This window comes from Ictidomys tridecemlineatus, chromosome X (genome assembly GCF_052094955.1).
Source record: "Ictidomys tridecemlineatus isolate mIctTri1 chromosome X, mIctTri1.hap1, whole genome shotgun sequence".
In the NCBI taxonomy this organism is placed as follows: domain Eukaryota; kingdom Metazoa; phylum Chordata; class Mammalia; order Rodentia; family Sciuridae; genus Ictidomys; species Ictidomys tridecemlineatus.
The window spans coordinates 94239326-94262451 of NC_135493.1; the positions used below are offsets into that span (position 1 = coordinate 94239326).

The window sequence follows — 23126 nt, forward strand, 5'->3', positions numbered from 1 at the left end:
CTCTCACCCCTTCCCGCCAGCTTTGTGAACTGGGGCTCCCGCTCGCCCTTGAGGTTCTGCGCTCGGAGTAGGCCGGAACCTTGCTTCTCCGCTCCCCCCCCCCGCCCGCCCCCACCTCCCCACCCCACCCGCGCTCAGCGCCGCGCCGGGTGCGCTGGAGAAGCTCAATACGTGTCAATTGAATTGAACTGCTGCGGGTGCAGGCTGTACGCCGCCGCCGAGCACCGATCAGCACGACGTTACCGAGTGGAAATTTATGGGGCGAACGCTGTAAGCCAAAAGTTGCTCCCTGCCAAGGAAAATAAAACGCGGGAGATAATCTCTCGGAGCCAGGGTGAGGGACCAGGGCAGACCCTCCAACCATCTGAGGTGCAGACCTTGAAATGCCGAAAAAACGGGAAAAATTCTGTTGGATCTCCACTCCCCTATCTCTCCCCCGCCTCCTGGTGTCCCCAAGAGCTGCTCCCTGCGCCTCTCCCCGTCCCCCCCCCCCCCGCCTCTAAACAATTCCCACACAATTGAAACGTCCGGGGAACTCGGCCGCGGAGTTAGGGCGGAACAGCCACTGTTGCCCCGGGTGGTGTTTTCAGGTAGCTCGGGACACCAAAATGGGAAGGAGCTCCTTCGGGAAGAAGGGGCGATCTGGGGTGGGGGTGAGCGCAGACGCGCACTGCTAGGCTCTGCTGGGTTTCGGAGGGGACGCGAGGCCGAGAGAGCGCAGCACTGGTGGCGAGAGGCGGCAGTGGCGGCTGCCGCTGGGGTTTGACAGCTTTGGCTGAGCGGAGTGCGAGGCGCTTTATGGTAATTGCGGTCCTCCACTGGCCTTCTGGGTAGCAAGGGGAGTCTCGGCGCGCTCCTGGGAGAGCTGCCCCCGCAGCCCCCATCCCCTCGGCTCGGGGCTCTGCGGGCCGTCCTCGCCGCCGCCTCCGCCGCCGCCCAAGTCGGTCTCCGGCTCGCCCAGGACGTGCGTCCTGGCCGGGTGTGTGCAGCCAAGTCGGCCCGAGCTGGGGAGGGGACGGCAGGGGACAACGGGGGTGCCACCCAGGTGGTCCGGGGTACGGACGTGGAGAGGCCCCGACGCACCCGCCTGGGAATCGATGACGGCCGGGGAAACTCGGGCAAACCTTTCCTGGGGAATCACCCCTCCTGAAACCCCACCGCGGAGGCGCCGCAACGGAGGGAGAGCAGAGACTGGGGGAGCTCAAACTTGCGAGAGCTGGAGGCGGCGGCTGTCGCCCGAGCGCTGCGCCTGCGGGGGGAGGGGAGGCGGCTGCTGGGAGGGAGGGAGGGAGGGCGGGCGGAGGGAGGGGGAGGAGGAAGAGGAGGGAACCAGGGAGGGGGGACGCGTTGGGATCGCGGCGTGCGGCTGCAGACGGAGCCCGGGCTCCCAGCGGCAAGGTGAGGCAGAGCTGCGCTCCTCGCTGAACGCGGGCGGAGCTCGGCGGCTGCGGGGGAGACGCGCCGGAGCCCAGACCGCGACCGAGAGCGGGAGCTAGGCGGGCGGCGGCGGAGGGGGAGCCCGAGAGCCGCCGGGCGGAGAGCCCAAGCCGCGCTGTCGCCGCGCAGGGACGACTTGGCCAACACTCTCTCTCTCTCTCTCTCTCTCTCTCACATACACACACACACACACACTCTCTCTTTCTCTCTCTCTCTCTCTCTCTCTCTCTCTCTCTCTCACACACACACACACACACACACACACACACACACACACACACCCAGCCCGAGCGGGCGCTCGCGGCAAACCGTCAACATGGCGCTGGGGCTCTTGCCCGAGCGCGGGCGGCAGCGGCGGCGCGGGAGCTGCTGAGCCAGGCGGAGTCCAGTCCAGCTGCGGGAGCCCGGAGGTTCGCGCGGGGCTGTCGCCACCTGCCCTGAGGCTTGGAGCCCGCCCCGCCCCGCCCCACCCCCACGCGGCTGAGAGCCCACCCCTCGGCGGGGCCGACCCCGAGGGCAGCCGGCTGGCAGCAGACGGCGAGGGAGCGCGGCGCCTGAGCGGGCTGCGGGCAGCCGGGGACGGCAAACTTTGCTGCTCGCTGCGCTTCCCCGGCCCGGCTCCTTCTCCGCTCCCTAGCGTCGCCAACCCCCAGCCCCGCACACCACTTCCCAGCCACCCAGCCGACCCCCGCTCCTCCTTGCCGCCTCGACTCTGCTCCGGGGAAAACTTCAAAGCGCCGGATCGCAGGCTCCCTGCCTACTCCCCGACTGGGGATTTCAGGTCAGTGCCCGGAACACCTTTCCCCAGGGAGGCCGCGGGCGGGCTGGCGCGCCACGGGCTGCAGTCGGCCCCCTCCCCTGGGGCCCCCGCCGGTCGCGGGTTTCTTCTCCGACTCTCGCGTACCCCGCGAACCTTTTGCCTCGCGCTTTCCCTTAGCTTCATTGCTCGCTTTCGTTTTTATTTCATAGCTGTAAGTTATTAGAAATGCAGCCAACCTAAGCGGCCCCGCGTAGGCAACGGGGAGGGAGGGCGCAGCTGGGGGCCTGCCGCCTCCCGGGGGGCTGGGAGGAGAGCAGGGAGTTCGCAGAGTGGAAGTTTGCAGCCTGTGTGTGTCTGCGCGGGAGCGCGGTCGCCGCTGAGCGCCGCTTGTCGGGTGAAGGGGGGGAACTGGGCTGGAAGCTGGGAAGCTCGGCTCGGCGTTAGCTCGAGAGCAGGAAGGGGAGGGCGGCGGGTTCCCGTCTGCTTTCTTTTTCGACTCGGGAAAGAACTGTAAAAACCCCCAGCCTCCGCCGCCTGGTCTCGCCTCTCCGGGGGCCGATCGTTCTTCCTAGTGGAACGACGGCGTGTGCGTGCGCAAGGGTGTGTGGCGGGCGCCTCTGGCCGAGTCGAGCTCGACCTGTCGCCGCCGCGCAACTCGGGAGGGGAGTCCCGGTTTTTTTTTTTTTTTTTCCTTTCTTGGCTTGCCCCAAAGCTCGGATCACGTGGATTAAAAAAAAAAAAAAACTACTAGGAAATTGTGCAGAGCCAGGGGTTCCCACTCGGCCGGTCGGCCCGCCAGGTCAGACGCTTTGTTTTGTAAATGTTCTTTTAAAATTGTAATCCGCGGCCCCCTGCCGCCTCCACCCTCGCCGAGGCGTCGTGGGCTAGGTTGAAGTTATGAGCCCCCAGGGGTGGGTGGTGTAGAATGTGCCTGTGTGCGGGCGGCGGGGGGGGCGGGGAGACCTGGCCCTCCGCTGGGCAGTGGGGAGTCTGGTGGGAAGCGCTGATGGGCGTGTGAAAGTCTGCTGCCGGAGGAAGTTGGTCCCACTCGGAGGGCGTGCGGCGCGGAGGCTCAGCGCGAAGAGGAACTTGCGCACCGGGTGCGATCCTCGGTTGAGGCGGGGAGGGCGAGGCGCCGCGGGGCCCGCGCTTGGAGCGGGCGGGAGGCTGCGCCGCAGAGCCTCAGCCAACTCGGGGGCTCGGGGCGGCGGCGGCGAGCGCCTGCTGTTTACGAAAGGAGCCTCGGGGCGCCGTGTGCGGAGTAGGTCTGCTCGAGGCACGCGTGGTCCCGGCGGGCTTCCCGCCGCCCGAACGCTGGAGGGGCACGTACCCGGGTCCCGAAGACTGCGGTGCCTGGCCGCGTGTAGGCCGAGGCCGGGTGAGGCTTAATTTGCTGTTAATGAATCTTTTCCAGAAAGTCCGCGGTCTCCAGCTAGAGACTGTGAGTGCCCGCGCACGGGGACGCGCGCCGCCGGCGTCTAGAGTGTGGGGGTTGGGGGAATGGAAGAGCGACTGAGGAAGGAGGGTTATGTGTATTTAAAAACAAACCTTAAAAAGAAACCAACGCGCTTCAAATAGGTATTCGCACAGCCTCACTGCGTCTAGACTAGACAGCTCCTGGTTTAGCATTGTGGCTGTTTTTCCTCCCCTTCTGGAGAGGGGACTAGGGGAGAAGAAAGGGGTACTGGTGTTTGGTTCTGGGGGTAACCCCTTGGAGAAAAACCCTTTAAAAAGCCTGGGAGTAAAAATGAGGAGGAAATGGCCCACCCCAGAAGGTGGTGGGTGGTGAGCGCAGACAGACTTGGGTATTTCTAGCCATCTGACACTTCCTGTGGCACTGGAAACGGACACCGCGGACCGAAATCTACCCTTAAGAGGTGTTGGATTCGGTTTTGCCAACAGAACTGCTTGTGTGGAAGGCATTTTAATTGTCAGCCTCAGGCTCCTGTGCATGGACACTTGAAGGATATGCTCCCTTTTCGACCCTTCCCACTCCGCCCCCGACCTGTTATCTGGTCTGGTCTGGGCTTTGCAGTGTAGATTCTAGTGTTTATTTTGGGCACGATTTCACCGCGTAGAGGAAGTGGGGGGTAAGCTATGATTAATATGCCGTCCAGGTCTAATCCGAGGCTGGCCTTCGGCGTGCGGGTACACACCGCCACGCACGCAAATTGCCCAGGGTGGTTAGGGGAGCGCGCGGGTTTCGGGCGCTGGGCGCTCCGCCGCCAGGTCGGGGCTGGGGCTTGGCCGGCCCCAACGCTGTCCTTTGAGGCGCTGTCACCAGTAGGTGACTGAGAGTTAATTAGGAAGTGTTCTCTGGATCAATGGGCCGCACAGCTCATTAGCGATTCTCTCCAGCCCTTTGCAGGGCCGGCCTGGCCTCCGCCTCCCACACAGGCCGGGGCCCCGCGGTCCTGGCTGCGGAGAGCGGCGCTGGGAAGTGGGGAGGGGCGGGCAGCTAGGGACCGCAGGGAGGCGAGTGTAACTTCGCCGGGCGGCGCGTTGCGTGCGGCGCCGCGAGGCCCGCGCAGCCCGCTCTTTCTTCCTGCTCACGGTCGCCTCCTCTGTGTCTTTAACTCGCTCCCGCTCGCGTCGCTGCCTGGCTGCTCCTCCCCGCCTCCCTCGCCTATCTCTTGTTCTCTAAGCACGACGCCTGTGCTCCCCGCCCAGTTTGGGATTAGACAAGATAAAAATAGGACTGCCCAGCGCGCAGAGCTGTGACTGTGCCCCGGCAGCCGGGCTGGTGGGAGCGCGGGGGGCAGGAGCTGGGGAGCACCCGCCGGGCGCTCTGGGCGGCCAGCGTCTGTAGTCCCCCACCCCCACCCCGCAGGCTCCGTCACGCTCCCCGGAGTCTGTCCGCCGTGAACCGTGCGGGCCGGGGGACCTGGGCAGGGTCTCCGCGCTCTCGCGGGTGTTGTTGGTGTGCCGGTGATAGATCGGTCTAGACAGGCATGCAGGCTCCCTCCCGGCTGAAGGACGGGGGCGGGGGGGGGGACGCGGAGACGGCAGCAGACTCCCGCGAGCAGCGAGTGAGCGAGCTAGCCTGCGGGCCCAGAGAGCTGGGTGGAAGGAAGGCTGCCCCCCCCCCCGCTTGTCTTAACCCTTTAAGGTGGGTAGAGGTAGTGTAATGGGGAAGGGGTGCAAAGCAAAGAGTCGAGTAGAAATTCTTGGAGGCCGAGTAGCCCCCCAGGGGAAAGGAGTCAGGAATCTAGGCCTAGGGTTTTCCTTTCTGTTCTGTGTGTGCATGGACACATCCTGGTGCATCCTCTATATCTTAATACAAACCAAATGCAGCTGCTAAATGATCTAGCTTGACCGGATACTTGTCAGTGGGGGAGCTGTGAACACACACAATGGGCACCCTCGATTAAGGAACTGAGTTTGGGAGATGCAGATGTGTACACCTCAATGTTCCCAAGAGAGAATTTTTGCTGGCATTCAAGTGAGGGATGGTCTGCACAGAGCTCTAGTAGGGTGGGGCCTCTGACTGAGCGCTGCAGACTAAGAACCTGAGCCTGAAATGCCAGGCCAGAATGTACAGGTATGCCCTGAGAGAGCAGGGGGGGTCTTTGAGTTGTCCGTATAAATAAACACTTTTAACTGTGAACTTGTATGCAAGAGAGTCAGACTGCGAATACAAGTAGGGCTGGACACTCATGTGTTGTTAGAAGATCCATCATTTGTATACACATATGGTGCTAATAGTGAATTGGTCTGAAAATTTAATCCAACTTTGCACACATTAGTCTAGTTCTTTCCAGAGTCTGAAATTAATTGGTAGTTGTGTGACCCTATACATCAATAACTTGCTACTAATTCTACGCTCTTCTCCCCTACCTTTCTTTTAAGGGTTTGTGGTCTAGGGATTGTCTATTTACTTTTAAATGGTAAACCCATACTGGCTGGTCCTGGGCATGAGCCACATATAAGGCAAAGCAAGAAAAACATAAGTAGTATAAGGAGACGTATGTTGAACAGGAATGCTCAGATTAAGACATGTGCCTGAATGACAGGTGCTGAGACAAATCAAGACACTTGGGACTCCAATGTCCAAATGGAACAAGAGATCCATAAGAGATAAAGAACGGGCCAAGAGAAATGTAAATATGGGTGTGCAAATGCAAAGATGTATGGCGATGTTCTAAGAAAAGTCCAACTTTGTTGAGCTGGAAACTGGGGCAGAATTTCAGTAAGTGGGTTCCAGAAACAAAAGTCCATTTCAAGGTGTGAGGAGGGTCACTTGGAAACACAAAAAGCATTCATATGCATACACCCATGCTTAGATGCACAGGCTGAATGACCAAACACCCTCAATGCCTGACGGAGACTTTCCTGCCCAGTGAGACCAATGTGGATACAAAAGTGCAGGCCACACAACCACATTCACACGCACATTCACAAGGGAATAGTGTTTCTGGCTGGAAGGAACCAGGGGCAGAGCAGCTCCCAAAGGATGGAGTCTCTTGTCTAATACAAGAGGAGGTGAGGGTGTGTGCGGAGCAGGTAGGAGGGATTCCAAAGAGATTTGAAGTTCACCTTGAATGGCCGGATGGTGGAGGAAAGGGGGATAGCTTGCCACTCTGGCCTACAGGAATGGATGTGGCACTGCTGGGGCCTGTTGGCTAAGGTGAGGCAGAGCCTGGCAGACTGGGAAAGACCAATGGAAAAACGTGTGGCTCCTGGGAGGAATTAAAGGGAAGGCAGCAGGCATGCTTTTATTTGGGTCTGTTGTGTTTGTTTGTTTGTTTGTTTGTTTGTTTTTGCTGGGGGACACCGTGCCGGCTGGCCAGTGTAGGGTGGATTAGCAGGCGCCTGGGTGACCCCAGACGCGCATGTAAACTCCGGCTAGGGTTTAGTTTGCCTGCGGCGTCGATTTGCCGCGGTCCCCCTTTGTCTGAGCCCAGCCGGGAATTCCAGCTTTTATTGGGAAGACCGCACTTGGGTGGAGCCCCGGCCGGGCGGGGCAGGGCTGGGCCTCGGGCTGGCCGGAGGCTTGCAGTCTCTTGTGGCCAAAGTGCCGCCCCAAACCCGGGATGGTCCTCAGGCACGACCGCCAGCCCCTGACAATGCCACCCTGCTGATTTCCTCGAGGGCGCCAGGCCCAGAGGCCCAGTCGACTCGGCTGCGCCGGGGACCGCGTGGGTCCGCCTCGTCCGTCGTGCCCCACCCCTCCCCCGCCGGCCTGAGGCCGATAGGAGCTCTGAAGGCCCTTTGTTAGGCCTCGGGGTCACACCCGTGCCCCGGGGGCCGCTGAAGGGCGGGAGAGCAGTGCTCTGGGTGAGGGAGATCCTTTTCCTTGCCTGGGATCCGGGGCGGCCAGTGTCGCCAGATCGGGCCTGGTGGGGGACTCGCCCGGACTAGAGGAGGGAGACCATGGCCCGACCGTTTCTTTGCCAGTGTTTATGGCCGACGGGATTCCGTTTGCACAGTCAGCCGTGCCGCTGAGGCCTAGGTGGTGAAGCCCGGAGAATTCGCCCTGCAGGACTGTTGGGGCCTCCTTGGTCCTCCCGGGTGGCGACCCTGTCGCGTTCCGACGCGAGCACTTGGCCCGGGGCGTGCGCTGATCTCCTACGCTACCCCGACGGCTTTCTCTGGTAGCCCCAACGTGTTCCCCAGGAAGGGCCATCTGACTTTTTGCTGGGTGGGAGTTCATTAACGGTGCTCTGCTGCTTTTTTCTGAAGGCCCCTTTCGGGGCGCAGGCTCACTTTCCGTGTGCTGTCTGTCGAGGGTCTCACAAACGCGGATTCTCACTTGGTTTTCTTGCAGAGTCGTGTCTCCCCAGCCAGTACCCACGGGCTGGGCTCCCCGTGATTAGACAAGCGGGGAAAGTCCACTCGGAGAAGATCCTGACAGCATAAAATATAATTTGTGATCTAAAAGACAGTTTCCAGTATAATCTCATTATGCACCACAGACTCCCGGTGTTATTTTGTGGAAGGCGGACAATGATCAATTTACATTGACCCGGGGCTGGGCGAGCTTTTAGATGGTAATTGCCATATTGATTTGCATGCAAAAAGGAGACCTGCTAAAATTAAAGACCGGAAGCTAAATTAAACTAAATTTATTGTCTAGGTGCAAACCCCGGGAACTGTTGGGGGAGGGGGCGAGCCAGGTCAGGGTGCCCGGGGCAGAGCAGGTGAGAGGCTGGAGCTTCAGGAGGTCACAACTTTGGGAGCGATCTTAGCCCTCGTGATTTCATAAAGTGGGGAGGGGGACGTGTTTAGGAAAAAGTTATTAAAAAGGCACTATCGCGGGGCAGACACTGGGGTCTCTCCATGCCAATAGTGACTGCAAGGGAAGAGGAGGTTTATAAGGTTATAGTGGTCTTCCAGCACCATTTCCGGCACTCCCCACCCCCCATTTCTATTGTTCTGCCGGGACATTTGCAATCGTGCTAGGGACACCAAAAACTCTTGCCTCGGAAGAGTTAAAAAAAAAAAAGGCAGCCCTTCCCCCTTCCCGCCTCGCTTTCCCCCCTCCTCCTTCCTAAGCGTTAGGCCATTCCGAGAGAGCGCCAATGTGTGGGGCGCACTTCACGCGCGCCGCGGGCAGGCCCGCGCCTTGGAGATGCAGGAGAGTTTCTCTTTTAGACGCCGTGGCCGCGGGCTTGACTGGACGGCGATCGCTCCAGGAAGCCTCCGGTTCCAGGTGGCCCAAGTAGGCGGGGGTGAGGTGGGGTGCGGTGCACGGGGGAAGGCATCTGTCCGGGCCGCCGGCTAGCGGTGCCCGGGGCGGGAGGTCGCCTCCCGGGAGGGGTCGGGAGGCCCTGCTTGGGCTGGGTAGAAGGGCGGGCTGGAAACTCGGCCCGCTCGCGGAGGCTGGAAAGTTTAAAAAAGAGAAAGAAAGCCACTTGCGGAGGGCTGGCCTGGAGCCAGGGGCCGCCGGGCCGCGGGGCGTGCTCCGCCCGCGAGCGGGTGAGTGCTGGGTGCCCCTCGACCCCGCTCGCCACCGAGGCCCTTGCCCGCGGAGCCGCGCCGCGGGGCCATTTCGCACATCCGGAGCTTCGACGTTGTTGGGAGGGAGCGGTCCGGGCCAGGAAGCTCGCAGGGGCGTCCGGTGCCCCGGTTGGTCCCCGCTGACCCGAGCTGGAGCTGGCCCTCTGCAGTGGAGCCTGCGGCTTCGTGTGTAGGTAGTTTCCCTGGAACATCTGAAAGCCTGGGGCAGACCTCGAAATTGGGGATAGGGTTGGTGGGGAAAGTCGGGCCCTGAGCTTTGGCGCCCAAGGGTTTTCGTAGGAAAGGTTGGGAGAAGGAAGAGCACCCCGCTCCCCAGCTCACCTCGGGCTTCCGCCTTCTGTGGGATTCCACTCGGGTCCACCAGGGCCTGCGTCTTGCAAGCCACTTGTCTGGTAATTCCCTCTCCCACCCACTTTGGTCCCTGGGGGTTTTCATTTCAACCCTAGAAGAGGTAGGTGTAGGAGCTCCTTCCAAAGGGCTTTTGCTCCATCAAGATAATTTGATTTATTGCTTTATGTGGCAAAACTTAGGGTGGCAAGCCCCAAGTTCCCAGTGATGGTAGTCAGCACTTTTCTGGAGGCCTGGGAGTGGCAAACTCACCTACCCTGCCTCTTGTGGGCTGCTAGGAAGGGAAAGTGGCGCCTTGTTGGGTTTCTTGGCCTCACACCAGGATATTTCCGTGTAGGGAGACTTGTAAGATGTAGGGGGAGATTGTGGAAGTGGACTCAGAGATGATCGGGTGTAAGAGAAACTGGGCTTGGGGCTCGTAGTGGACCTAGTTACTTAGGCGTTAAGTACAATCTATCTAATTTATTTATTTATTTATTTATTTTTGCTCTGCACGTGGGCGCACAAGGCCCAAGAAGCCTTCCCAACTTCTTTGAGGAGACAGTATGGGAAAATAGGGATTCTGAATGGTACAATTAGACCCATAATTGGCTCCTCTCCGAAACTCCAGGACTGAGTTTGACCGTGGCCCATTTTTACTAGCTGTGTGACCTTGGGGGCAAGTTATTTATGGCCTCTGAGCCTCACTAAGTTTCTTCATTTGTAAGACTGGGAATAATTATCCACCTTTAGGATCAAAGAGGAATACTTGGCACATAGTAGGCCCCGAGGATTAATAATTGCTTTGAATAACTGGTCATGTTCCTATAGCCTGCTCCTCCATTCCCTGCTACCCCGTGCTCTGGGAGACCTGTTAGGCCAGTGTCCAGAGAGGGACCAAGGATGCGGGTTAAGGGCCCCTCCCTGGGTACTCTTCTGAGTCTGCCTCTGTGGGCTCCTCTTTGCCTTTGTTCCAGGTCTTTGCATGCTGCCTTTTAAAGGATTCCATATGAAAAGACTTGCCCCCCCCCCAGTGGGATCATTATATGGTTAGGAATTGATTCCAGAACCACTATCTAGGTGCTTTGGGCAAGTCTTCCTGTCTTTATTTTGGGGGAGGGGATGGGGGCGTCTGGAGGGGAGAGACCTGGTTGGAAGAGGTGAGAGGGGGGTGGCCCGCTGCTGAGGCCTGAGGTGCTGTGGTTTGTTTGATAGGGATTAAGTCCGGATGTTATGAGGGCTCAGTGTGGTTTTCAATAAAGTCTGCCAGGGATTGCTTCTTTTATATCGATATGTATTTAAAAAAATTACTAGCATGAGAAGAAAACCAGACCTGTATGGATCCAGGCCGGTAGTAAGCTACTGTGATCAGGTTTCCTACTCGACTCCCAGAGGGGAAGTCAGCGTTTGATTGAAGCTACACTTGGTTCTTGACTCTCAGGGGATGCCTGCTCTGAAACAGGAGCCCTCCCTCCCTTTCTCTCTCCTCTCCCCCTCCCTCTTTTTCCCTTCTTCCCCTAAAAGCCTTTGTGCTGAAAGAGCTTCAGTAGGCACGAATCCCTGGTCCCTCTAAAGAATGCCTTCCAGCCTTTGCTGACATTGTTGTGTGAGCAGTGGCTTTTACCAGGCCAGCAGTTTTGCCCCCATTTGAGCTCCCTATTTTAGAGGTAGCGGACAGCTAGGATGCGCCAAGCTGCTGGGATTGCCACAGCGTGTAGGCAGGCTGGGCCTGGAATCTGAAGACGCCTTAACCTTTGCCCTGGGGGCCCTCCAGGAAGGGGGGGGAAGGTGGGGAGCTCGAGGGCTGAGGATTGTTCTGGAGGGTCTGTTTGTTTTCTCCAGCCAGAGAGGCTGAGGGTGGAGTCGCTGCTAGCTAGGGAGTCTGTTGGAGCTTTGGGTCTGATTTCCAACTTGGTTTAATTGGAGAAACTCCTAGGCATTTCACAGTTCTGTACAAATGCAAACTTGAAATAGCTCGAGGCCTACGTCATTTAGGAAAGAATAAATGAAGTACAGAAATGTCCAAAGTATGTAAATCCTGGAGTTGTCTGCTCTCCATAAACACGTGGCAAGTGCCAAGGCATTTCCAGTCAAAACACCCGTGGACCCCGCAGCCTCCATCCTTTGTATTTATTATTTTATTAACAGCATTTTACACAGCATTTAACAAGCCCGGCCTGCTTGCTTCGCGCAGGACTTTGAGCAGACTGGGGTGGAAAATGGGTGGGGGTGGGGAGCAGTGGTCTCTAGAAGCCATTAGCTGGAGGAATCTCTCCCGTCGGGTAAGGGGGTTTGTTTCTCCCGGCCAAAGAGAAGACAGAAGTCTTGCCTGGGAGGAAGAGATGCCCTCTCCCACCCCAGGAGGAAAGTTGTGTGGCTGTGCTGTGCTGTGCTGTGCTGTGCTGTGCGTCCGGTCTCCCTTCCCTCCTGGAGGGTGAATGAAACCGGGGCCGTTTCCGGCTACTCTGCCCATTGGTTATTGGTCATTTTCAAAGAATAAGTATTTGTCTTGCTGTCGTCATTCCGTATCCTGGTGGAAAGTTTATAACGAAAAGTAATGCCTTTCTTAAGTCATAAAATGAGCCTTGTATGATTATTTAATTAAAATCTATTTAAGGACCGATTAGGCGTGTAATTTGCACTAATAATGACGATTATGGAAATGTTCAACTTAACCAAAAATCATAAAGGAGACATTTTGATCAGTGGGGCGGCCAGTAAGTCTTCCGTGAGTTGGGCAATTTCTGAAGGACCAGAGGCGGCCGTCGGTGTGGCTGCACCAACCCAGACGGGCCTGGCCTCTGCCCCAGGGCCTCCCTGCCCCGACCCCCAGCCTGGCCCACTCGGGCCAGCCCCCACTGGGCCGACTGTCCCGGGAGTCCCAGCAACCTCGCTTCCCACCCTGCTTCTCCAGACCCCCAGAAGGCACCAACTCTGGGAGAGGGTTGATAAACCACCAGGAAATCTCTGCGAAATGGCGGTGCTCTTTGGCTTTAACAAACAGCACTGACAAACGCATGCTTCCTTGGCTGGCCTTGGCTGGAGCCCCGAGGGGTGGGGGGGCGGGGGTCCCTTGTTCCGGAGAAACCTGCCAGCTGCTGGGCTTGGTGCGAAGGCGAAGGCAGACACAATGCTGCTGTTGTTGGTTTGATCTCTAACTGTGGATTGTTAGTCTGGCTTTAACTATGTGGTAAGGGGGGAATGTGAAGGCTGTTTACAGCGAGTGCAAATAATGTGACAGCTGTTGGCTCGCGAGCAGCGCTGCGCCTCCTCAGCACTTGCACAAAGCGCGCACTATGCAGGCCCGCGGAGGAGCCGCAGAGGTGGCCGCCACTTTCTGGCCAGCGAGTCCTCCCGACGAGAGGGAGCTCAGAGACACGCCCCTCCCCCACAACTGGCACACACCTTTATGACTTCCCAGGGGAGGGGCGGGCGGCCAGGTGGTTCTGATGTTGTGGTTTAGGGAGCTCTTCAGGCCGAGGTGGCAGGGGAAGGCCTGCTGGATCAGGAGTGTCTCTGTCTGGGGGGTTTTGGCCAGGATCCAGGCACGGGGTCCTCAGCTGCTTGGGACAGTTTGTAAGATTTGGGGGAAATTACCTTGCAGTCCTCAGTAAGCTTGTTGGGAAGAATGTATTAACTGAAGGCTTCCTGGAGGTCACAGAGGCTCTGGAGGCCGGGGTCCCCTCTGCAGTGGCTCTGAGTTCAGACAAGTTGAAGACAGGCGGGCACTGCATTCTGGGCTCTGGATGCTGTTTCCCAGGGGATGGGTTGTAATTCAGGGAAGGGTGCAGGTTAGCTCTTGATGACTCGAGTCCCTTCACCTTGCCATTTTCCGGGATGCATTTGCCTCCGGCTGCAGGAGGCGAAGGGGCAGTCCTGAGGCCTGTCCACAGCACCACCCACTCTGTGGGCACCAACTTGATAGCCACAGCCACAGGCTTCTGAGTTCCTGGTCCCCTGCCAGGCCCTGCAGGGAGCAGCCAGGTGGGAGGGAGAGCAATTGGTGGCAGTCATCACCTAAGGCCAGTCTTGGAGATAGCATGAATGGCCAGGAACGTCGGCCTGCCTCTGGGCTGGCCTGGGACACTGGGACTATAAAGCGTCACCCCAACCCCCAGGAATCCCTAGGCTGAAGCTTTCCAGGCCTGGGCCCCTGGCTGTCCCTGAGGTTTGGAGGATCAGTTAGGGCTGATTCCATTCTACATCCTGCCCCCTCTGTGTGGCTTGTCCCTGGATGGGCAGCCAGCTGAATATCTGCAGATCTAGGCTGTCGTCCCCCCCCCTCCAGGTCTACCATTTGAGTTTTAATGTGGACTGACTTCTACGTCTACTTGGGTTCCCTTATGGGGAGCTGGGAGATGCTTCTGGAGTGATACATGAACTTCGGTGCCAGTTCTATAAATTGGTCTCTTTTTATGACGTGTGCCATTTTCTGTAGGAATGTTGCTTGCAAAACGAGTTTCGCCTTGGAGGAAAGGCGGAAAGATAAACAAGCCTGCAACGCCAAAACACTGGCAGTCTTTCCCTCCTTCCAGCTCTCTTAAAGCAGCCGGGCTGTATTTCCAGGATTAGACTCATGCTTGTGAGGAGGGACTCTGGCTTGGCTTTTTTTTTTCCCCCCAAGCAAATGCAAATTAGAGAAAAATAATTTTCTTTCAACGATATGCAATGTATTAGTCACTTGTTATCGTGCTCCGAGGCAGGCCTCATTTGCGCGTCTGCCAGCTCGCTCACATCTGCTCGGCGCTGTTCGGGGCATTTTAACCTTGGCAGTGTCGTGTCGTCTAGTCCTACGGATCAAGGAGGAGTAATTAAACTCTGAACAGCTACAAAAATTCTTGGGCCCCCATCTATAGTGTAGTTCCACGGCTTTGTTTTGGGGTGCTTGGAGTTCTGAGAGTGAATAGCAGACCTGGGGTTCCTATTGTTCCTTGTAAAGAAAGTGGGTGTCTCTCTCCTCCTGACCCTCCCGCTCGGCCTTCCGAGGATGCCCAGGCTGTGCAGTCAGCAAGGAACCTCCATGCACATGGCAGGATCCCCGGGTTTTAAGTATGTTAAAAGTTCCTTTGTGCTTCCTGTGTGTACCGATGATAGCTGTTATTAGCCTTGCAGTATAGGATAGCTTGTTCCTTTCTGCTGGGGGCGGGTGGCACCAAATGCATTTTATCCCTACAAAGCCCTGAAGGAGACAAAGTGCATAGACGTGGCCTTGGGTGGCTTGGCGAGGAGCATTTGTTGGGGATTTGCCCAGGCTGTGCACACTCTCCAGAGAGGACGCAGACCAAAGGTGCTGTGCGTGTGTTGGGGGGGGGGTGTCGGTCGCTAGGAGGATTCCTGGCTTTTGTCTTAGGTTTCTGGTGCTGTGTGGCCTCCTGTTGAGGGACACCTGTTTCCAAGTTCACTCCCTCCTGCCCTCTTGAATACACACCGAGTTCCCTGGTCTGCCCTGACGGTGAAGGAAAGTGAAAGGAACAAAAAGCCAGTGTTGGGCCAGGACAGGCCATCCCCGGGAAGGGGGAAGTGTCTCTGTTCCTGGTCCCTGAGCTGGGAGAGCCCGAGTACCTGATCCCGGCCTTGGCTCTGCCTGGGGGCGGAGGCCAGCCACCCGGATTTGGCAGCGACTCTCAGGGTCGATCCCTGCTGGTGCCTCCCCTCCCCCTCTGCAGTTGGCTACCCTTGGCTTGCCTCTTTCTAGAGGAGGCGTCCAGAGGAGCCATCCCTCTGTCTGATCGGAAGGGAGCCCAGAACGATGGTGGGAGGGGTCTCAGTGCCGATTCCCCCATGGGCTTGGCAGGATTTCCCGTGAGGTCTGGGCTTCCCCCCCTCCCAGCCCACCCAAAGTTTCTTTCTGTCAGATTCAGCAGCGGGGCCAGGAGGTGCGGCGGAGGCTCGCTCGGGAAGCTGGGCTGGAGGCGCGGGGCGGCAGGGTCCGAGGGGTTAACTGGGGTCGGAGGACCGGGGAGGTCGGCCTCCTCTGGGAGACACTGTTGGGAGTTCTTGGAAGGCCGGGCCCAGCGGGGTCGCGTCCCGAGGGCGCGAGTGTGCGCCGTCGCCGCCGGGACCTTGGTGGAGGAGGGGCGGGAGCCCTGAGCAGCACGGGTGTGTGTGGTGGGAGAGAAATCCCTTTGTTGCAGACCGATCGCGCTCGCGGAGGCGCGGAGAGGGGGCGCCCCTCCCCCTCTCTCCCTCGTCGTCGCCACCAGGGCCAAGTTCACTCTCCACCCAGGTGGCTCTCTGCTCTAACCCCTGTGCTCTGGGAGGAGGCTGGGAAGGTTCTGAGTGCGAAAAGGTCAGGGCCCGGCAACCCCCCTCCCTCCCCCATTCTCCCCTCCTGCTCCCTGGCTGAATCTGTCACACAAAACTTGGGGGTGTGGGTGGGGCACTGGGGGAGGTTAGGCCATGGCCAGTCCTTGGAAAGTGCCAAGAAACAGCACCCTGTGGGCTTTATCAGCCCCCTAGCCCCACCAGGCCGAGAGGATGCCTGGCCAGTGCCCTCCCTCCATCACAACCCTGGAAGCCCTGATGGCTTGGGACCTGGGAACGGCTGGCCGGCCCCCTACTCCAGAGCTCCAGAATGCCAGGGAGAGCGGCGGGGAGGACCCGCCCCACTCGCAGCCCGACAAGCCTTTTCTTCTCATCTCCCACCCCCACACAGGCCCTCCCCCCAACATCCGAAAATAGGAACTTCTTCACCCCTCCTTCCCTTGACACCAGGAGCCTGCTGCTGCTGTGACTCAGTCTGGGTTTGGAGCAGCCCCAGGAAGCGCTGGCGCTAGCTTTGGGCTTCGGTGAAATCCACACAACTCCGCTGAAGGCCACCCCTCCCTGCCTTCGCCTCCCCCTGCGAGTGAGTGGGATGGTACTGCCACAAAGGGCCTGAGCAGCCACCAGGGCTCTGCAGCCACCCAGGGCTCGCTAGACCTTGTGCGGAGCACAGTCAGGTGCTGTTCCCTGGGGTTAAACGTGGCCGGTACCAGCTATTGCCAGGCAAAACTCAAGTCCATAGTGCAGGTTAATCCTCTGGAAAACACAGTGCCAAATATTTACAGAGGGGACCAAGGTTGGAGAGGTTCAGCCACCTGCCCAGAGACATGCTGTAGGTGAGGGTGGGAGCTGGGAGGCTGCCCGGACCATGTCCTTCCTGAACGTTCCACACACAGGACCAGCTGTGCACTGGGTGAGGCCCCTTACCTGAACAGGACCCCTGGCACTGGCTGGGAACACTGTTCAGCCACCTGAGCCAGAGACCCCTCAGGCCTGTCTAGTCTTTTTGGTCACTGGCTGACGAATGGCCCTGGGGGACCCAAGGAGCCTAGTGAGGAAACTTAGGGAAGGGGTGCCGCCAATGTCTGTGTGGCGGGCCGGGAGATGCGACTTGATTTCTGGGCCCTGGTACAGTGCTGCGGCCATGCCTTTTGTGTTGTTTGTGCCCTTTGACAAGTGCAACTGCAGGTTGAACACATGGAACTGACGGCCACCTCAAGGGCGGAACAGTGGAAAGAGGCCTGGCTTGGCCCAGGTGCGGGGTTGGGCAGGAGGGACCTGGCGCTGTCTTCTTGCCCTTCCGTCTTCTTGCCCTTCCGTTCAGCTCCAGCTCTCTACAGAGGAGCGTGCTGTCCCCTGCCTCAGTCCACAATGGTGTCTTTTTGGCAGGACTCAGCAAAATATGAGCAGTGGGTGCTCTGCGGAGCCTGTGGTTCCCCTCGCTTCTGTTCATGGAGGGCACAGTGCCCCTTCTCAGGGATGCCAAGGTTGGGGTGTCTTCTAAAACCCCGCCCCTCTGACCCCCCCTTCTGCCAGCCAGGCCCTCCTCTTGGTTGTCCAGGCCATGTGTGCAGGTGCCCTAACCCAGCCCTTGCCATGGAGCAAATGACTGCTCCTAGTATGTCCCGGTGACCCAGGCTTTCAGCTGCCCCTGCCCCAAGAGCTGGGAGCCGTGCTGTGCGTGCTTGATCTGCAAGCAGGTCTTCCTGGAACTGGGTGTTCCAGCCGCTGGCTCCTGCAGTCACAGCCTGCTCTTTAGGAACCAGGCACCCTTTCCTGTCTGGTCTCTTGTCTCAGCCATCTTCCCTCCTCGTTCCCCTCCCCCTCCTTGTCCCTTTCTCTCTACTGCTGGAAAAAAGGGTTAAAACCCAGAGCCAAGGTACAGCTTAGCAGCTCCCACTGCGAACAGGTTGGTGCTTGTAAAGTGCTTTTCCTGAGTGACTTAACACGTCTCGGCACTTCTAGAAGCATAGTCTGCATGGGGGGAGGCGTTGAGAAGTAAGGGCAAACCAGCCCTTAAATACAGCAGGAAAGTGCCTTGAGGGGTTCTGTTTGTCATCGAGATCAGATCTTTTGCCCTCTCCCGCCATATCCCACAGCTAAGGGTCAGCATGGTCGCTTTTGAAGCCTTTTGCCTTAGAGGTGTGTTGGGGGGGGCATCTGTTTCAACAGCAGCTTCTAGAATTAGGTTGAGGTGACTGTCACCATGCGGGTAGAGGTGACTGTCACCATGCCTCTCCCTCTCTATCTTTTTGTTTTTACCCCAGCGTTCTGCATCCCAGGGAAGCCCTCCGTGTGCCTGTGGGCTGTGGGCTGTGGGCCATGGGAATTCTCTTTGACATTGACTCCGCCAAAGCAGGATGGCCTTTGCCACATCTGTTACTCCTGCTGGGGGCTTGGGCTGCTCTTTCTTTGTCACCCTGGAGAAGGGCCTCCTGTCAGGTGGGGCCACGGTCCCTTGGCCCTTTCCACTCTGCCCCATCTTTGGCCAGGCACCCAAAGAGTTAAAAGTCTTTAGCTTGTTGCAATGAAATTATGGCTGGCAGTGGCGCCGCTGTTTGTTCAACAGACCTCCACTTTTAAACAGTTCACAAAAAGTTCATGGGGCAGCTAAAGATTGTGTGTGTGTGTGTGTGTGTGTGTGTGTGTAGTCCACAGCAGGATCCAACAATGCCATCCCACTTTTGCTTCTTTATGTTCACCCCCCAGCCCCCCCACCCAACTTTGCATGACCGAGGCCCTGGGTTCCTCCCCCAGTACCACCACCAAAAAAAAAAAAAAGAAGAAGAAGAAGAAGAAGAGAAACATGTTTTGACCCGCACGGGATCAGGTGGAAGGTTGAGGCCAGGAGCGCAGATTCGGTGGCAGGCGTGCGTGTGTTTTGCTCATGCGAAGTTAGTGCTGCCCCACTGAACTACATCCCCAGCCCTTTCTGTTTTAACTTTCTCTCCAGAGAGAGGGTCTTGCTAAGTTGCTGAGGCTGGCCTTGAACTTGGAATTCTCCTGCCTCTCCCTCCTAAGTAACCTGGATTCCAAGCATTCGCCTCCCCGCCTGGTGTAGACATTTCATTCTGATAGTGGGTGTCATTTGTCTGTGCAGCATTGTTCTTGAAAAACCCAAAGGACCAGGGAAGTTTCATGAGCACCCAGGGGTTCCTGGTGGCCTTCTCTGAATGAAGCCCTCTTTGGGTAAACAGGCTACTAGCCTTTTGTGGGAAGGGGGGGGGTCAAGCGCTTAGTGGGACTATTCTGTTCCTCTCTAAGGTGCCTTGAGGTCGCCCTTTTACCAAGGTGTCTACTTCGGGAGGTGTAGAGGGGGCAACTCATTTAAAGGGAAGGCCAGTTTTTAAAAACCGGGATACCACAAGATGGATTTTTTTCTTAAGCATCTGCTTCTTCTGTGTCCTTTTCTTGGGGACTTGATGGAGTAAGCCTTTTGCTCCTGATGGAATTCCTGCATTTCATCCATGCATAGGAAGGGGATGGCATAATATGGGCACTGCCACTGCCCAACCACCAGGACACACCAAGGAATGAGGAATGATGGTCTGCTTTCTTATTAGACCACCCAGAAGGTCTATCCTTTTGTTAAAAGGGGCAGCGGAGATTAGGAAGGGGACACTTGGTGGGATGTGCCCTGTGGTCTGCCACGCACTGTGCTGCAGGCCTTCCCGTTTGCTTTGTTTATTTAGAAGATGAGAGAAGAGCCCATGAGCGCTCCCCCCCCCCCCCCGCACCTTCCCTGACACCTGAGTCAGTCCTTTCGGGGCGCTGTGGCTAACCCCTCAGAAATGCTCCAGTCTGTCTGAAGAAAAGACCCTTTCTAGGGAAATAGCTTCTCAGAAGCCCACCCTGCTTGGCGCCTCTGCCGATTGCTGCCTGTCCCTGGGCCCTTCCTTCCTTCCCTTCCCGATTCATTGTTGAGCTGTAACTCTGTGTGGTGTGTCGGTGCGTGTGGATTGTGATTAACAGACGTTGTTCTGTGGATGGGGGCTGGTGGGGGATGCTGGTGGACAAAAGACCTAGTTAGGACAAAGAAATGAAGAAGGATAGCCTGGCTTTGGGATTCTGCCCTCCTGGGTGCTCCCCCAATCCCCAGTCCCTGTCACTGTGGCAGAAGAGTCCCCGGACCTGGTTCCTCCAACCAACCGACCTGGCAGTCTGCTCCTCCGTGTGCTAAAGTGTAAAAGCAAGCATTTGCATATTTTCTCCTGCTAACAAAGGAAATGTGTCGACTTAGGGAACATTTGGGCTTTCGGAAACTGTGTGGGTGGGTGTGTGAGGGAGGAGAGAGAAAAGTTCCCCTGATGATCTGCACACCAATTATTTCACACTCAGGTTTTAGTCCCGTGGAAAAAGGCCGTGGCTGGCCCCGGACAAGGGAAACTGAGATGTGTTTGTGAGCAGGGAATTGCCGAGGGCCATCGGTCCCAGGCATTAAAGGCTCCCCTACTTATTAACCCAGCATTTAACAGCAGGATATGGGCTGAAGCGCAGTCAAAAGAAACGGCTCAACCTCCAAAGAGCAATTAAAATCCTGCACGAGGATAAATCACGCGCCGTGATAATCCTGTTAATAAAATGCAGCTTGTCCTGACCCTTCACTCATGCAGCAAACTAGAATGTGATGTGGGTGGGGGCGGTGGGCAGAGAAGGTAAGGGGGGGGCGGTGGCCTGGGCTCCTCCGCCTCGGCAGCCCTCCCCTCCCGGGAGGTGGGCAATGGGTGGCTTTGGCCAGCTCTCCCATGTGCCAGCGGCTCCCAGCCCATCAGCCTGGGCTGCAAAGACTTCTGCGCTCACTAATGATTTCTTGTCCCCAGCGAGCAGGCGTCATTGAATTACTCAGCCTCCTCCCTCTACAGCTCCCAGGCAGAACCACCCAGGCAAAACCACCCGGGTTAGGTGCTTAATCTAATCTAGGGCTCTGGTGGGGCAGCCCGGCAGCCCCCCGCCCCGGTTTCACCCTCCACCTGGAAGTTGCTCACGCAGCAACCTTGGAAATGCAGCCCTGGGAACCCAGCAGAGTTTGAGCCCCGGACCTGCCGCCAGCACCTCGCTCTTGTACTCTTGTGCCTTCCACGACAGCCCAGGGAGGGTTAGCGCATGCTTGCCAGTGATCTGGCACCCACGGCACTGTTCCCTGTGGCTCTTGCCACAGCGCCCCCCCCCCCATAAACACTTCCTTCTGTAGCAAGTGGCAAGAATGAATGCTTCTTTCTTGACCACCATACACTTTGAAAGGCTGGGAAAGGGGAGAGCTGGTGCAGTGACGTGGGCTGTTTCCCTTTAATCTGCAGCCCTCCCCCACTGCCCCCTGCCAGGGAAGCCTCATCCCCCCTGGCTGGATATGGGGGTCAGGTGGTCCTCCTGCGGCCATCTGTAGATCATCCAGCACAGCCTGTACGGGTTGCCTTGAGAGAGGCCTTCGCTACTTCACCTTTCCTCAACCTCCTGCGAATTTTTTTTTTTCCTTTTTCTCTTTTTGAAACAGACTAGACGCTTGAAGGCAAGCTGCCATCCAAGAGGACGACATGCTCTCAGCAACCCCCCTGTATGGGAACGTTCACAGCTGGATGAACAGCGAGCGGGTCCGCATGTGTGGGACTAGCGAAGACAGGTGAAGGCGCATGCCTGGCCGGGCCTGGGGAGGGAGAGCTCCCCTGCTCCCCTGCGCTCCTGAGCAGAGCACCTCACAGCCGCAGGGGCCCCGGCAGGGCTGGGGGAGAGCCATCTCCTGCCTGGCTGGCGGCCCTTGATTTACAGTTGGAACAGGCAACCTGGCTCAGCGAAGCATTGCCGCCCTTTAAAAGATTAGCCCCTAAAGCGGCCTTTCCGTGCACTTTCGTCCTTAATTTATTATTTCATATTTATGAAGGAGAATTAATCCCAGTCTAGATGCTGCTTTAACTCTAAATGTCAGGAGTGTGGGCCCAGGTGCATCGGCATTCCATGCGCTTTTAAAACAAATAGTTTGCTCAGTAATAAACGGGGAGATGGCCACCCTTTCCTGCGGTGGAGCCCGGGCTTTGGGTTTGTCCTGTGCTGCCCATTTGGTGAGGCCATTGGCCCTGCTTTCGGATGCCCGACGGCTCTGTTACGCTTCCTGATCAATAATTTGGGAATGGGGGAGAGGCGACCTGCTGAACAGTAGACGGCCCGAGCTGCTCTTTGGGGTAATGATGAAACTTTTCCTGTGCTGCTTGTCAGCGATTCTGTCCTGGGGATTTGGAAGTTGGCATGGAGCACTTTCTTTATCGATGCGCTCTGATAACAAGTCCCAGGGCAGCCGCAGCAGCCTGGCACAGATGTGTAGCTTCCTCTTCAGCCTGGAGCAGCTGACATTTGTGTGATATTGGTGTGTATCTCCCCCCAATCCTTTTGATAAAGGCAGTCGAATATGACTTCATCGTCTCCATGGAAACCCATTTTCCTAGGACATGGTCCCTAACTTTGTTTTGGGAAAAGTTTTGAAAGCCTGCCCTTGTGCTTAACACAGAAGTGGCTGGTGGCGGGGCGGCTTCCATGCGCCTTGGTCTCCAGCTGTTACACTTGCCCTCCAGGACGGCTAGTGAGGATTGGCCAGGCCAACGCAGCCTCTCTAGAGGAAAAAACATCTCCCGGGAGAAACGGATGTGCTTCAGTTTCTGACTTGCCCCCCTCGGGGACATGTTCCATTGGTGTCCCCCACTATAGGGCCTTTCCTGTTTTTCCTTGCTGTTTTGGAGGCAACTTCCAAAGTGGGTCATCTGGGGGTTAAGGACAGTCAAAAGTCTGGGATTAGTGGGAACTGGTCTGGTCTGGGGAGATCTGGGAAAGAAGGATTCAGTAAGGAATGTTTTCATGAAGTTTGTGTCCTTTTAAATAGGAAAATTCCTGTAAATGATGGTGACGCTTCAAAAGCCAGACTGGAACTGAGAGAAGAGAACCCCTTGAACCACAACGTGGTAAGAGATTAATGGCTTCTGTTGATGTGATATCTGAATATCAGTGATCTGTAATCAATCGTGCATTAATTTGCATGACATTAAGGGGCCTGGCGAGGGAGGGCTTCCAGGCTAAGCCATATAGAAAGCCCTGCTGCCTTGCCCTCTGGGCGATGCACCCATTTTGGGGGTTTTGCTTTTCTCCCCCAGTACTGGGGGTGAACCCAGGGCTTCATGCATGCTAGGCAGGCGCTCCACCACTGAGCCCCAACTCCACCCATTGTACCCTTTTTGACATGCTTCACCCCCTGAGGCCCCCCCCCATGGTTCAGGTTCTGGTGGGGTGTGTGCCACCCGGTGCACCCAGCTGGGTAAGTTTCCAGCTTCCCAGTATCCCCTTAGGGTTTACCTTTCCAGTAAGATGTAAAACACGACTGTCTCTTTGGGCACCAGGG

General features: G+C 57.4%; 1 protein-coding gene across 7 annotated transcripts in view; it reads left to right on the forward strand.

Annotated features, from left to right (window-relative positions):
• Bcor (BCL6 corepressor) overlaps positions 1–23126 on the forward strand; it is a 123036-nt gene that overhangs the window by 76862 nt on the left and 23048 nt on the right. For 2 of the 7 annotated variants that reach the window (XM_078034960.1, XM_078034964.1), the window contains exons 1-3: positions 1346–2218; positions 21240–21365; positions 22614–22692. In XM_078034960.1, the coding sequence (XP_077891086.1) occupies positions 21280–21365; positions 22614–22692 (165 nt within the window). In that variant the 5' untranslated portion in view covers positions 1346–2218; positions 21240–21279. Of the gene's footprint in view, positions 1–1345; positions 2219–21239; positions 21366–22613; positions 22693–23126 lie in introns of those variants that run through there. The other 5 variants (XM_078034965.1, XM_078034966.1, XM_078034961.1 and 2 more) reach the window with 3 other exon arrangements.